The sequence below is a fragment of the Amblyomma maculatum genome, chromosome 10, assembly GCF_055883805.1.
Source record: "Amblyomma maculatum isolate TAMU_Amacu chromosome 10, ASM5588380v1, whole genome shotgun sequence".
In the NCBI taxonomy this organism is placed as follows: Eukaryota; Metazoa; Arthropoda; class Arachnida; order Ixodida; family Ixodidae; genus Amblyomma; species Amblyomma maculatum.
The window spans coordinates 1,334,917-1,351,651 of NC_139353.1; the positions used below are offsets into that span (position 1 = coordinate 1,334,917).

The window sequence follows — 16,735 nt, forward strand, 5'->3', positions numbered from 1 at the left end:
CTTGAGCCGCTTTTCGGTTTGCTTTGGTTTGGCTTGTTAGGTTTAACGTTCCAAAGTGACTCAGGCTATGAGAAACGCCGTAGTGATGGGCAACGGAAATTTCGATCAGCTGGGGTTCCTTAACTTGTTCTGACATCGCACAGCACACAGACGTCTCTACGTTTTGCCTGCATTGAAACGCAGCCGCCGGCGGTCGAGATTGAGCCGCTGTCATTGTTAATACTGATGCATTGTTTTGGTTCTGCTTTTTAAAATTTATGTCATATGACATAAATTTTAATGACATGAACACTGTATTTCTGCTTGATATTACTGGCCATTATATAATGTAACGACTGCCCCCCCCCCCCCCCCCCCCCCTTATGTCTTATGTTGTTGTTGTTGTTCTCCTCTAATGTGATGGCACATACCCACATAGGGGGATCGGCCAAGAATTGGGGTGCAGAGATATTAGATTTTGAGATGTATAACTACATCGGAAAAAAAAAATAATAATAAATGCTAGGGAATAGAGAAGGAAATGTAGATATGATAAACCAAAATATATAATAGTAAATACTAACGCACGCAGTAAGAGAATAATAAGATTTATATGTACAGAATAAAACTTCAAAGCATATTAGTCAGGTAGACGTTTTGTTTCTATTAAGAAGTTTTGAATGGCGTTGAAAACATACCTGTGGCTGTACCCAAGCGTGGTGGCACCGAACGATAATAAAATTTGGCTGCTCAAATTAAGACCCAGCTGTTGTAACGGCTTCTCTAAGTACCGTTTTCTCATCATGGTAAAACGGCGGCAAAATATCAAGAAATGGTCTATTGTTTCCGGTTCCCCGCAGAATGCGCAGACAGGAGAAAGCGCCAAACCAGACCTGTGCATATAGAAATTTAGGGGCGGAATACGACAGCGTAGCCTTGTTAGAGAGACCTCAGTCTGCCTTGATTGACATGATTTCCTATTCCACGAATATTTGAGGTGCAGGTAGTCATCCGAGGATAAAATAGATCCAGACTGCGTGCTTAATAAGGCACGCCGCCGAAATCTTGCTGCTGTTATGTACGCTGTTGCCGGGAGGATGGGCAATACAGGGCCGTTCAGAGAATCTTTGGCTAGTCTGTCTGCAATCTCATTGGCTGTCACATTGCTGTGTCCTGGTACCCACACTATATGTATGAGCCTCAAATGTGAGGGGAGCAATGAAAGAAAGGTGTTTAAAATTTGCGAATCCATATTCGAAGAAAGCGACAAGCACAAAGAATAAGAGTCTGTAATTACAGCCACTGTTGAGTATGTTGTGTCTAGTTTGCGCAGAGCAAGCACCACCGCCAGCAACTCCGCCTGGAAAATTGGAGTAAAATCCGGAAGACGGACTGAAAAAGCCCAGTCTAAAAGCGGACAGTATATTCCAACGCCGGCTTTTTCATTAAATTGAGAAGCATCCGTTGCTATTGTTATGCTAACTGGAAGACTTTGTAAATGATCTTCTAATAATCCATTTAAAATGTGAGGTGCTAAGTGTTTCGCATTATTTGGGAAAATGTCATCAAAGATAATTTGAACCGACGATGCACTTACTTTTGTTGGAAAGATGTTAGAAAGGACTACGTGCAAAGGTTGTAACAGATTTTGCACTAGAATTACCTGCGGGGTATGAAACCGAGGCCATACGACTCCAAAAAAGGAGTCTGGCTCGCAACAAAAAATTGATATGGAGCGGTGGAATTGTGATTCATATATTTTCAGATACGTCTGGACAGTCAAGAATTGTAATCTAGTTATTAACGGTGGTATTCGGGCTTCAAGGTATAGTACATTATTAGCCACGAATTTGGGGAGCCCAAGGCATAATCTAAGCGCTTCCCGCTCTAAAAGTACAAGCGGACGAATTTTGTAAGCAGGTGAACCAGAAAATAACACAGATCCAAATTCTATAATTGGGCGGACATACATAACATAAATCATTAATAGTGCGTCTCGCCGCATCCCAGACCTTGGACTGCTTAACCTGCGCAACATACCCACAGCACGTGCCCCCTTCGCTGCAACATGTTCAATGTGATCCCTCCATGCCAGATGGTCATCGTAAATCACCCCTAGATATTTCAAAGACTTAACTTGAGGAATCATTTCCTGCTTAAATGTTAGAGCAAGAGTTACCGGATCCTGAATTTGGAAAACAAGGAACGCGCACTTTTTAACATTTAATTTAAATTTTAAGTCATCTAACCAATTTTGAAGGAAGCTTAGGTACGATTGCAGGCGCCTGTTGAGGGATTGAATGCCAGGTGCAGCAGTAAAGAATGCGATGTCATCCGCATAGACATACGTGCGGATCTCCTGATGAGTGGGAATTGAACTCATTAAAATGTTAAAGAGCACGGGCGAGAGAACTGCCCCTTGAGGGACACCTCTGGTTTGTTGATATTTGCTAGAATGAACTCCATTCAATGAACAGTAAAATTGTCTGTTTTGTAGGAATGTAGATATCCAATCAATTAAGTATTGTGGAAAGCATAGCGATTCTAATCTGTGCAATAAAATTCGGGGCTCTACACTATCATAAGCCTTCTCTATATCTAGAGTCACCAATGCAGCATGCATTTTTTTGCGCCGCGCAAGAAGAATTCGACTCTCAAGGTCGGTATGTGCATTCCATATTGAAAATTTTGCTCGAAATCCGATTTGACAGGGACTAAGAATATGTTTTTGTTCGACAAACTCGGTAACACGTTTGAGTACGACCCTTTCAATTAATTTTACCAAGTTTGATGTTAAAGATATTGGTCTGATATTTTCCAAAGTATAGCCACCGCCATTGTGTTTCCGTAAAGGAATCACTTTGGCTAGTTTCCAGTCACCAGGTATCCAAGAATGAATAATTGAATAATTTACCAATTCTAACAAGGAATTTGGAGACACTTCAAAGAGGATTTTTAACATTTTTGACGTTACTCCGTCAGGGCCAGGCGCAGCAGTTGGCAACGTCATTATAATCGAAGAAAGCTGAGAAAAAGTAATTTTAGGAACATCCTTAACCGTATATACTGGGCCTACTAACGTAGGGTATTTGGGAAGTGTTGACAAAAAACGCTTTTCTAAACCTTTAGCGATGTTTTCTACTGTTCTAAGAGCTTCTTGAGGAGTCGAAACACATGAGGGTAAATTTTCTGAGACAGGAATCTTTTTCCGCGATTTTAAAAACCTGAAAAGTGCACGTCTGTTATTAGATTGTGAAAGGTAATTGAAATACTCATTATCATAATTATCTTTCGCTTGTGCGACTGTGCGTTTAAATGCAGCTGCAAAAAATTTATAATCATGCCAATTTTTGGGGCACTGGTTGTGAAGGAGCTTCTTCCATGCAGCCTTTCTTCTTCTATAATCGCGCGAACAATCTGCATTCCACCATTTTGGTGATGCATTGCCTTTAGATGTACGTACTAAAAATTCACACTTCTTACGACAGGATGCAATAGCCTGGCATAATGTTTGCGATTTTAACTCTTTCGTAGACTCAACCACAGACTCAAGAGACGAAATCAAAAATGAGTGAAACTGGTTATAATTTACGTATGATCTCAACTGAGATGTCGGCAGAGTTAAGCGGCAGTTAACCTCAAAAACAATAGGTATATGGTCGCTAGAGGTGCCACCATCAATTGTCGACCAATTTAGTATAGAAACACTAGTGTTTGAAAAAGTTAAATCTATCACAGATTGACTGTGAGCACGTACAAAAGTTGGTAAGCCAGAATTCATGCAGTGAAGGTTATTGTCTGAAAGCCAATCCCACAGACGCTTGCCGCAGGGATCCGTCTTGTAACCCCACGATACATGGTGCGAATTAAAATCTCCAGCCAAAATAACCGAATTTTGACAATTAACTAGTAGGTGGTCTAGAGATCTGGTGTCGTGAACACCATGAGGGAAATAAATATTCGCTAATGTAAACGGACTGAACCCTGGAATTTCAAAATCTAGAGCCAATAATTCTGAATCTAAACTAGAATATTGAAAGGAAATCTTAGCCCTATGACAAAATTTTGAAGAAACTAGAATTAGTAACCCACCACCTCTTGACTGGCGATCTTGTCGAAATGATAGATAATTTTGTAAGTGAAAATGTTTTTCAGTTGTAAGCCAAGTTTCTTGTAAAACAATTATTTCTGGATTATGTTTTAAAGAAAGATAAACTAAATCTGTAGTAGCTGAAAGAAGAGATCTACAATTCCTGGAGGCCCTAACCAAGGGCCTCCAGGGGTAACTAAATTATGATGATGATGATGAGAAGTGAGTTCAGGTGCCATGGCTTTCCTCTGTTCGTTTCGTAACCTCTAAGCATGCCCGTCGAGACCAAGGGCGGGAACCCGCGGCATTCGTTTAAATGCGAGACTCTGCCCTGACTCGCAACAGGTTCAGCGGTTACTCAATCAAATAAGAAAAAGGTGCGATGGCATTTGAAGTCAAGTTAGCAACTTACGACCGTGATCCATGTATGAACGTTGAGCAGAGACGTTCAGCGACAAAACGCGCCGTTCTTCGTCTTCGTCTTTGCGATTGATCGCACGGAACAGCCTAATATGAGGATATGAGGCAATGCGGCAATAAAAAAAATATTGCCTCATTAGTGTTATTCGAGAGAGCATTAAAAGGTCATAGCCACTGAAGTTCTCTCAATTATTTTTTGTTCTCGTGGCTTAGCTTATTTTTGCGGGCATCATGAAATGACTATTTTTTATTTGATTCCTTAAAATGCAAGTTGTATTGATGCTACGACGATAAAAGATACCGAAGAAGTGAAAGATCTTATTCCGCAAAAAAAGGGCATAGACGGCCAGAGCGAGGGAGGCCAGAGCACAATGACTGCTAAACCGCATCTTTCCGGTGAGTGGAGATATTTTTATTTGACGCCGGGTATATCAATTCACGCAAACTGAACCTGTGCGCTTGTGGCCTTTAATTGTTCACCACACCGCTGCTTGGCACTGAACGTTTTCTCAACGATGAATGTCGCAAACAAGGACATGTTTAAATTCCAAATAAACATGCTGAGCTTCCATACGGGTGGTTTCCCTGTAACCATAAGACTACGGCATTTCTGTGCGATTCGAGGCAGTGTCTGGGTTATCATAGTAACACTATAGAACGAAGGCACTGGATTTACTTCCAGCACCTGCAGAATTTGGTAATGTGCACTGCATGTTCAGAATTTTGCCGAATTCTGCAAGATGTAATTGTGGTCGTTGGGGCTTGGAATGAAACTGTTCTTTCTCCGCAAGCTGTAGCCGCGGGTTTATCACCAAAGTATGAGAGCTCAGTACACCATGAAATTGGGCGACAGATAAGCAGATGAAACTGAGCAGTTGACAGAGCAGTTTTAGGTAGCTGACTATTTTTCGACAAAAATTCGATAGATCCGGCAGACTGCAGCTAAAGAGTAGGATTAAAAACATATTTTCCAGGCTAAAGCCCATAACGAGCCCCGTAGCAAGTTCATGTGTCGCTTCGTAAAATCGGGAAAATTTTGTTTCATCATCATCATCAGCCTGATTATACCCACTGCAGGGCGAAGGCCTCTCCCATATTTCTCCACTTAACCCGGTTCTGTGCTAGCTGCATCCACTTGACCCCTGCGAACTTCTTAATCTCATCAGCCCACCTAACTTTCTGCCGCCCCCTGCTACGCTTTCCTTCCCTTGGAATCCAGTTTGTTACAATCAGCGACCATCGGTTGTCCTCTCTTCGCACTACATGTCCTGCCCATGTCCATTTCTTCTTCTTAATTTCCACTAGAATGTCGGTAACTTGAGTTATTTCTCTGACCCACTCTGCACGCTTTCTATCTCTTAATGTTACCCCTACCATTTTTCGTTCCATAGCCCTCTGGGTAGTCCTCAACTTAAGTAGAACTCTCTTGGTTAGCCTCCACGTTTCAGCCCCATAGGTGAGTACAGGCAAGATGCAACTGTTGTATACTTTCCTCTTGAGCGACACCGGTAAGCTGCTAGTCATAATCTGCGAGTGCTTGCCAAATGCGCTCCATCCCAATCTTATTCTTCTTGTTATTTCCTTTTCATGGTCCGGATCTGCTGTTATTACCTGTCCTAAGTAGACATAATCGGCTACTATTTCCAGTACTTCGCTACCTAATGTAAACTGCTGTTCCTTCCCGAGGCTGTTGAACATTACCTTAGTCTTCTGCATATTGATTTTCAAGCCTATCTTTCTACTTTTCCTGTCTAGGTCATCAATCATCATTTGCAGTTCACCTCCCGAGTTGCTTAGCAAGGCAATGTCATCAGCAAATCGCAGATTACTGAGGTATTCTCCATCTACCCTTATCCCTAACTGCTCCCATTCCAAGTCTCTGAATACTTCCTCTAAACAAGCTGTGAATAGTACTGGGGAGATTGTGTCTCCTTGCCTAACACCGTTCTTCATGGGAAATTTGTTACTTTCTTTATGCAGAACTATGGTTGCTGTGCAGCCACTATATATATCTTCCAGCACTTTCACGTACGGCTCGTCTACCCCCTGATTTCGCAATGCCTGCATCACCGCCGAGGTTTCAACTGAGTCAAATGCTTTTTCGTAATCAATGAATGCTATGTATAAGGGCTGGTTATATTCCAAGCATTTTTCTATCACCTGATTGATGGTATGGATATGATCGATAGTAGAGTACCGTTTCCGAAACCCTGCTTGATCCTTTGCTTGATTGCAGTCTAAGGTTGTCCTGATTCTATTAGCGATTACCTTAGTGAATACCTTATACGTAACAGACAGTAAGCTGATTGGTCTGCAATTTTTAAGGTCCTTAGAGTCCCCTTTCTTGTGAATGAGGATAATGTTTGCATTCTTCCATGCTTCCAGTACCGTCGATGACACCAGGCACTGCGTATACAGGGTGGCCAGTTTTTCTAGCACGATATCCCCCCCGTCCTTTATCAAATCTGTAGTTATCTGATGCTACCCAGCTGATTTCCCCCTTTTCATAGTTTCTAGTGCTTTCTTGACCTCGTCCTTCGTCACTGGTGGAACGTCTAACTGTTTTTCCCTACCGCCAATCTCATTACGGTCCTGATTACTTTGGCTACAGTACTGATCTGTATAGAACTCCTCGGCTACTTTGACTATCTTGTCCATATTTGTGATGACGTTGCCCGCCTTGTCCCTTATCGCATACATCTGGTTTTTGCCTATGCCCAATTTCTTCTTTACCGCTAAGGCTTCCCCGTTCTTTATAGCATGCTCAATTTTCTCCATGTTATACTTCCTTATATCGACCACCTTGCGCTTATTGATTAGCTTTGATATCTCGGCCAATTCGATCTGGTCTGTTGGATTGGAAGCTTTCATACTCTGGCGTTTCTTAATCAAATCTTTCGTCTCCTTAGACAGCTTACCGGTATCCTCTCTAACTATCCTACCCCCTACTTCTACCGCGCACTCAGTAATGATATCTCTGAAATTATTGTTCTTTGCCTCTAGGGTAATGTCGCCATCCTCAATTAGAGCTGAATACCTATTCTGTAGCGAGATCCTGAACTCTTCTGCCCTCCCCCTCACCGCTAATTCGTTGATGGGTTTCTTTCTTACTAATCTGTTGCGTTCTTTCTTCAGATTTAGGCTAATTCGGGACCTCACCATCCTGTGGTCACTGCATCGCACTTTCCGATTACCTCTACATCCTGCACAATGGCGGGGGTTGAACACATTATGAAGTCGATTTCATTTTTAGTCTCTCCGTTAGGACTTTTCAATGTCCATTTCCGGTTCTTCCGTTTGCTGAAGAAGGTATTCATGATTCGTAAGTTATTGCGCTCTGCAAACTCAACTAGTAACTCCCCCCTGCTATTCCTAGAACCAATGCCATAGTCACCTACTGCCTTGTCTCCTGCCTGTTTTTTCGCTACCTTGGCATTGAAGTCGCCCATTAGTACAGTATACTGCGTCTTTACTTTTTGCATTGCCGATTCTACATCTTCATAGAAGCTTTCAACTGCCTGGTCGTCATAACTACATGTAGGTGCATAGGCCTGTACAACCTTCAGTTTATACCGCTTATTAAGCCTAATTACGATGCCTGCAGCCCTCTCATTAATACTATAAAATTCATCTATATTACCCGCTATATACTTATTGACAAGGAAACCTACTCCTAGTTGTCGCCTCTCTGGTAAACCTCGATAACACAGTACATGCCCATCCTTCAGTACGGTATATGCCTCATTCGGCCTCCTAACCTCACTAAGCCCTATGACATCCCATTTCATGCCCTCTAGTTCCTCTAACAGCACTGCTAAACTAGCTTCACTAGCTAAGGTTCTAGCATTAAACGTTGCCAGGGTTAGTTTCCAATGGCGGCCTGTCTTTTGTTTACTCATTATAAAAACAGGACGCAACTACTGCATAAGCATTGAGAAATTTTCCTGGCCAATGCGAATGTTCACATTGTAAAGGGAGATCGACTACCGAACGCGAGCAAGTGTCACCACCTTTCAATCACAGCAAACATGAGTATCGGCGCACCACTGAAGAATTAAATAGAGGAACATGTAGTTGTCAAAAAGCAAGTAAATAAAGGGACAGGGCTCCAGATAATATTGAGTGATAAGCAAATAATAAGCGATGCTTATAAACCTAACTTTCTCTCGGTCTTTGACTTTGCCGCAATAATCTCAGAAGTTTAGCACTGGTCACAAAATCTTTCACTGCTATTTCATTCTGTTGTGTTAGAAGCTACTATTTTCAAAAGAATTTGTGCAGCCAAAATGTAGTAGTTTTCGCACGTTTCTAATTCCACTTTTTTTCGCCGGAAGCTATTAATCACGAGTCAACGAATGAACGCCTGGGCCACCGTGAACCTGAGTAAGTACATGTTCGTTTCATGTGCCTTGTCTATACACTTGACTCTGAGCGCACGGATGTAAGCCTGTCGGCCATTTCAGCCTCCGTGACTGCAGAGCCATCTAAGAGCGAAAAATCACTTCTGCGGAACCTCTCGTGCTATACCTGTATTCGTATGCTTGTATTGTGAATTTCAAAATTATCACTGAATCACCTTCTAATCATATTCAAACTGAATATACTTCTAATCTTATTTACACTGAATGAAAGTCTATTCTTATCCAAACTGAATAATCTTCAAATCTTATTTACACTGAATCACCTTCTAACCTTATTCAAACTCAACAATCTTCTCATATTATTTACACTGAATCACCTTCTAATCTTATTCAAACTGAATTATCTTCTAATCTTATTTACACTGAATCACCTTCTAATCTTATTCAAACTGAATAATCCTATTTACACTGAATCACCTTCTAACCATATTAACACTGAATGACCTTCTAATCGTCTTTACAATGCCTACAGCACCGTCCTTGTATTGTAAATACGGAGAAGGTGCAGAGGCTTCAAGCACGTTCAATGTAAGCACCTATACTCTGGGCAGGTGACTGTAATCATGCTATTCTTCTTACGTCGTAATGCAACCGGTGAAATTAAATTCCAATATCTGCTACAAATACATGTCAGGTGATGGATTCTAGCGCTGTTGTTTGCATATTGGCATTCAGTACCGTTTAATTATGGGCAGGTGGTAAACATGGTTTTGAAATGCTGAGGTAAAGGGCCGTTATTGCTCTAACAAAGGTATGTAAATATTAATAACTCGTAATGCCAAGGCGGAGGTGGGGGGGACGAGGGGGGGGGGGAGTTATTAAAAAGTGCTCAGCTGCAGTTCCTGAGGTCATTTAGAATGAAATTTAAAAAAAAGAAAACAGCGTACAGATTGGGATTCTGCTAAAGACCCGAGATGTAGGTGTAAGTGCGGTTCTGTTCTGGTAATAAAACGAGTACCCAGAAAATGAAACGAACACTGGATAGAATACTGAAGTTACTGAAATGGGTGGTGGTGGAGAGGTGTTCATTTCCAGATGGAAAGATGGAAAGAAGGAAAGGAGTTTGCTTATGAAAGTCACGTGAGTCCGGAAGTTGTTTTCTCTCAGGTTACAATATTGGTGGTTTTTTGCATCGTTCATATGCTGAGCTATTCTAATTAGGCGTTAGAAATCGTCATTTCAACGCTACAACACAATGAAGAGGCATGTAAAAAAAGGCGTATGTCTTGAAATCGAACGCACAGCTTGCTTGTCATCATCGCATTACGTGTAACGTATACACATAAGATAACCTTTCCTCTCCTGATCTAGAGGGTCCATGAAGTGTAATAGGGAAATCCATATGAAAGAAGACATGCCACAGAGCAGGTCTGTGTCAAGTAGTTGACTCCTTTTTATCCTCCACAGGATGTACGAAGCCTACATGAGCACCATAATCTGCGCCATCATGGTAGTCTTCAGCATCACCTGCATCTTGGTTATCATCTTCATAGCGCTGTCCCACACGAAGCACGAAAAGGGTGAGAGCAAGGTCCAGGCATGCGCAGTTGACGCAGCTGGCACACTGGTTTTTTATCAGAACCACATATCTCACTGAACCTATGTTCTCGTGTATAGAATGGGCAAAAACATCCGTTGTAGGAATCTGCCTTCTCGGGTTCTTTCTTTTCTAGTAAACAGAAGGAATTGCGACATAACGGGCATCGGAATGAACAGATAAAAAACACTTAAAAAATGCTGAGACAGGTGTCGGAGCTTTGGAGAAAACAAGTAATAATCGAAATTGCAGACTGCTAATTATTTATTCAAAGTGTGTAATGAAGCATCGAGGCTGAACAGTGAAAATTTTAAGCCTTCTTTGCATTCTTCAATATTCGGCGCTAATACCGAGAAGCAAATTGCAAATAATTAAAGTTATTATTTTATCTGCACATTATACGAATAATTCTGTTAAAACCTGCAGTGGTGTATCTGCAAACCTGATCCCTTTAACCCATGCATCGCTGAATCCTGCCTCGTTTTTCCAAGAAATAAACATTCCCTTCATTTTGGCGCTGTGACCCACATGTGTACAACGTAAGAGCTTAAATGGTATCCTATATAGATCAATACCAGTTTTACCACCAGGCTTTGTACCAGCTTTATACCAAATCACATTAGTTCGCGAATTATATAGGCGAAAGGAACTAACTACTTTTCGTTCTTTACTATTGCCCTACATTAAGATCGCCACCTTCATGTTCTCTTAAATAATTGTGAAAGCCAGAGAAACTCAACAAACAAAAGTAGTTGATACTGCACTGCATCTTGCGTGCTCTTCGCAATAGGTGTACTAAAAAAAACGACACCAAAATAGCGTCAATCAAAACTTAGAAAGGAAGATAACAATGTGGATCTCGAGAAGCAGGTATAATTCCCCATAGGTCATACAATGCGCAGAGCGTAAGAAACTCTCCATGAGTCCTGCCTGGTCGTGAACATATGGACTCAGGCTTTCTAAAGCTACCTACTAACGAGAGCATAAGGAAGACGTAATCGGAATCAGTGAAAGGGAAGAGCTCAGAAACATCAAAGTTCACTCGCTACTGCTGTACTCTTTCTCTCTCACACACACACACGCACCCCCCCCCCCCCACACACACACCCACACAAACACACGCACACACACAGTATTAAAGACATAATCAGCCACCTTATTAATAAGACTAACAAACGCATTCTTAGAGAATGCCTCTTTTTTTTCTGGCTAGTTGGTGTGATTCTATTTGGGTGCATGATGAGGCACCTTGAAAGGTGGGACATAGGGAGACTAACAGGACATATCATTAAAGAGCACATCAGCGATTTGTCCTGTCCGTCTCTGTACACCCCTTTCCCGATGTTTTAGCTAGCCCACCCAAACGGGTTCATTTTTGCAGCACTCCAGCAGCTGATTAAGAAACCCAGATCTTCAATTTGGATGTATCCCAGCATTCCTTTATATTTTCGGTACTTCTTTATCAAGCCTGACACTTCCGGTAATGCCTTTTCCTATCAATAAATCCATCTATCTATCTATCTAGTTATTCTTAGCCGTTCTACATGTTTCATTAACAGCTGCCCTGAAGAAGAAGCGAGTGGTGACCGATGTCATCCGTGAAGAACCCTCTGACACGTTTCGGGATGAAGGTGCCGCTGCTTCGCCCTCACGTCCTCCTGGTACGCAAACTGACTGCCTGTCGCGGGCGACGGCGTCATCCCCTTGAACATCAAAACAGATAGCGAAACCTTCTTTCGTCCACTAATACCTGTTCGTAGATAGAGCTCAGGTCTATGGCAACTTCGTCCACTATATACGTCCGCTTCTTGGCGTATTTGAACGAGCCTGCGGTAAACATGGTGAGTTCCGCCAGCACGCCTTATATGTAGAGGTGCCCTTGGTAGCTGCTCCGTAATGTACTGCCAAATATGTTCTTGTGGGACAAAGTTTCATTTGGATTATCGATGAACCGCGCCAAAGAGTAATTATACAGTGACGTTACGTTACCGGACAGCACGCATATACATAGCGTCTGAGCATACCCACTAACAGCAAAGAGCAGTAGAGCCTTTTCGCTTAATTCTCTTTCGGCAAACAGAAAAATTACAAAAAAAAAACATCACAGGTAAAGCATAATTGAGCGGCAACAGCAATTATTATAACAACTGGGCTCATGGGGCGACACTGCACATATTGAGAAAGGCCATCATTTAATCAAGAAGACGAGGACTTCGTTTTCTTTCTTTTCAAGCGAAAGTCGAAAACATTTGTGCAGCCAGCTTTCCTAGACTGTAATAAAGTCAGAGAGATAGAATTTACTAAGGCACTCGCAACTATACCGCGTACTTCCATAGCCTTGAGATTTCCCTTCGGGGGTAAGAGAGATAGAGAGAAGGCTCTTTAATAAAAACAGTGATTTTAGCCGGCGTTAATGTTCGCTGACATGCTACTCTGCATGGGGAAGGGAATAAAGATGGAAGGAGGGTTAGGAAAGAGTGCGGGCGTTGAAGATCAATGGATGGCTTTTTGGATAAGACCGAAGTCCAATAGTGAGTTTGTATAGCGTGATGATCAAGTGGGTGGGTAACTCGGAAACAAAATTGAATCTAACACTTTCGGTGCCTGCTTAGGCTTTAATTTGTCTGTCGTGGGCAATGCTTAATCACCTTCCACAGCGTGCAGCCAGCCGATGTACTTTCGCTGCCTGAACGGCTCGGATTACGGCCGCGGCGACTGGGTCTTCGTGCAGCGTGAACACAGCTCCCGACAGCCCGGCGCAGGATCCTGTAGACGGTGGCAGCCCGACAAGGTCTGCGCGAGGGACTCTCCCGCGCACTTCCGAAAGCACCAGGACTGCGTGCGCACGTGCGAAGGTGGGTGTTTCCAGCAGCAACCGTTCTCTTATTGATGCATGTCATGCGGCGTACAGCCTAAACAGTGCACGGAGGAGAAATTTCAGACAATCTAGTCCTTGATTTCCCTTGTCAAGTGGCTCTCTAGTAACGGAAGCTTTCATGGGACGGCTTAGATGCAAAATGGCTTTAATGAAAAGGTAGTCACGCTAGTCGGACATATGGTGCTTCCAAGCGAGCACTATGTATTGGACAAGTTCTCAACTCCTTTAGGTGTTAGAGTTCTGAGAGTTGAAATACAAAGGAGTTTTACAGAACGTCTGTCATATGTGACGCACTTGCTGACCCTCCGTTTGGCTAGTACTGCGTATCGGGACGATGCTTCTTTTCGGAGGGAGGCAGTGCAGCCGAAGAGGAAGCGCGAGCGTTCCGTGAAGAAAGAAGACGCTGATGTGGGCAATCTTTTCGGCGATCTGGGTATCCCTGCCATCGAACTGGTTCCTGCTGCCGCCCGGCTGACCTGCGGTCGCTGTGATCGTCCCGTCCTTTGGCTAGGACGTGACAATATCAGCAGCGCCCAATGGTTTCCAGTTGCAGAAAGTCATGGCAGTGATCATACCCAAAGCTACCTAATCATTGCCGGCCGTGCCACATCTCCCTTAGCCAAATGTAGGCGGCGCATTGATTTTACAGTTTTTAAAGCATGAATGGAGACTACCTGCAGGGAAGGGTTCTCTGCGAGTCTTGAAGAAGAAATTGAGGAGACCATGAAAAATGCAAGCTGACCGTTGAACCAAGTTGCAAACTGCACCCATTTGTACATCGCGTTACAACGACTGCGATCACTTCGGCGGAGAACAGAGCGTAGATTCTAATGCACAAAGTCGCACCTATAGACCTCAGAGATGCAAGGTGGACGCAGAAGGATCAGTGCAGAATCCAAACCCTACAGACATAACTCTACAGGTCTTTTTGTGAAAACATGATCCACACGCAAGTCTGTCACTCGTTTCGAGTGTCATTCGTAGCAATTGCGGAAAACCGCTCTTTCCTTCGAAGCGCAGCGCGTTGCGGAGGACGAAGGGGACAAATGTATTCCTTCTCCTCTGAGGATGAGTAACCCGAACGAGCTGCTCGAAAGTGCCGCGTTTCCCTCTTCCCTCACCGGGCACAAGAACCCACCGCTAGGCGTCCCAGAAGTGACACTCATTGACCAAAAAGAGGACAACGGGCAAGATGCGCCGAGATAGGCGGGGACCGCCGAGGAGAGACGACAGCGAGCCGCGACAATGAAAGGACGCAAGGTAAACTCCGAATTCCTGCTTTACTTCTTCGTTGTCGCCATCTTGTCCCGTCGACCACCAGGACCCATCCAAAGGGGCAGGGTCTTCGTCTATATCATCGCCAGCGGCACTTGGGAATACCCAATAAACATCTGGTCCTGGGCAAAAGTTTTTTTCTGTGTTGTGTCGTATTTCGCATGACCGCTCTGCAGTCGGGAGAACGGTTGGCCGTGATGTGCGATCAGAGGAGGCTGCTCGCCGGCCTAGTAATAACCCCCCCCTCACACACACACACACACACACACACACACACACACACACACACACACACACACACACACACACACACACACACACACACACACACACACACACACACACACACACACACACACACACACACACACACACACACACACACACACACACACACACACACACACACACACACACACACACACACACACACACACACACACACACACACACACACACACACACACACACACACACACACACACACACACACACACACACACACACACACACACACACACACACACACACACACACACACACACACACACACACACACACACACACACACACACACACACACACACACACACACACACACACACACACACACACACACACACACACACACACACACACACACACACACACACACACACACACACACACACACACACACACACACACACACACACACACACGCGCGCGCGCGCACACACACACACACACACACACGCACACGCGCACGCACGCACACATTCGTGGCATTCGCACGTCCCATCAACAGCGTCTACCGTTCAAATCTCTCCAGCTCCACCAAAGAGCTCCACATTATCATTGCTTTCGCAACGATAATGTAGATTAACCCATGCCAAACTCAGGAGCCTTCGGGTTGCTTTACTGAACTTGGATACTCCATATCTTTTTTTTTTAATTTTTGGCGACATTTAGTTTAGAAACTTTGTATCGCAAGCGTCGCCAAGCGTTCAGACACCAAAAGCTCTGCAGCATAAATACTTTATGTAAGCACCAAGTGAACGCGGAAAGCTCCCCTCTTCAGAGTTCAACGTACTATAATGGAAGCGGTTTGCAAACGCATGTTATTCTTATTTGGGAGCCCGAGATATGCATTAGAATCAGTGGGCCAACTGCATGCTTCGTAAACGTAGAAACAGGCGTGTGTCAATGAAAAGACAACGTCGTCTTTGAAGCTTACCAGTAGTTTTCGGTCCCATTCGTTGAAATTCGACACCGCAAAAGAAGGAACTTCAGCTGCATTGCGTATGGAACTGAGGTTGTTTAGCTTCGCTATAGTAATTGTCGTTGGTGTCCATTTGAAGCTTTCGGGATGCTTTAACTGGAAATCAATACAAAGCGAAAAAATAATCTTGTTGCTGATAGCAGCGGGTCTCATCACCCAACTGTTGGCGTTACGAGGGGGGCCAAGCGATGTCTTCCTTCAGAACACACCAAAAGGAGTAAAAGCCCCCCCTGTGACTCTCGCCCTTCGCCTCGCAATTCCAGAGCGCAGGGACAAGCGCTGCCTGGGGCTGGTCACCGAGCGCTTCATAAACTCCTGTTCCGAATCTCCCAAGGACAACCCTCGCCGCTTCTGGCACTATGACCGTGTGCAGCGCGTCTGCGTCCGCTGGGCGCCGGCCATCACGTGCGCATACAACGCCTTCCGATCGAGCGGACAGTGCAAGATTGTCTGCATGCTTCCACGCAGCCACGGCTGATCGGAAGCAAGATTTTCCAAAGCAAGAACTATATATACACTGGCCCTGCTTTGTTCCCCTTCTTCGGGTACTCAGTTGAATGGGAAAACAAAGAAATTTATTAAGGCGAAAGCCTTTAATGGCTCATGTTGTCGTGGGCAAAATATGTCCCGCTTTTGCAGCGGCTCTGATTGGCCGAGCCGGGATGACGTCATAAAGGTCTCGAGCAATCACAGAGCACCACCATAGTATGCGCGAATGCGTGCCTTATATGGCCATATGTCAATCAATGACCAATTACTAAATAATAACTAATGACCAATTAAGTAATTATTAACTTATTAGTGCCATTTGCGTAGCAGTAAGCGGCACGCAGGCTTTCGCCTTTCACTACTTTAGTCACTAAAGTCCCTCGTA

The 16,735-nt window shown here is 43.9% G+C and overlaps 1 protein-coding gene across 1 annotated transcript; it reads left to right on the forward strand.

Annotated features, from left to right (window-relative positions):
- The first annotated feature begins 8,837 nt into the window (after positions 1-8,837).
- Positions 8,838-16,339, forward strand: LOC146175354 (uncharacterized). The gene is made up of 5 exons (XM_084580789.1): positions 8,838-8,872; positions 10,318-10,430; positions 12,007-12,108; positions 13,105-13,302; positions 16,125-16,339. Exons 2-5 carry the CDS (start codon positions 10,319-10,321, stop codon positions 16,337-16,339), a joined length of 627 nt encoding a protein of 208 aa, XP_084436915.1. The 5' UTR covers positions 8,838-8,872; position 10,318.
- The last annotated feature ends 396 nt before the right edge of the window (positions 16,340-16,735 follow it).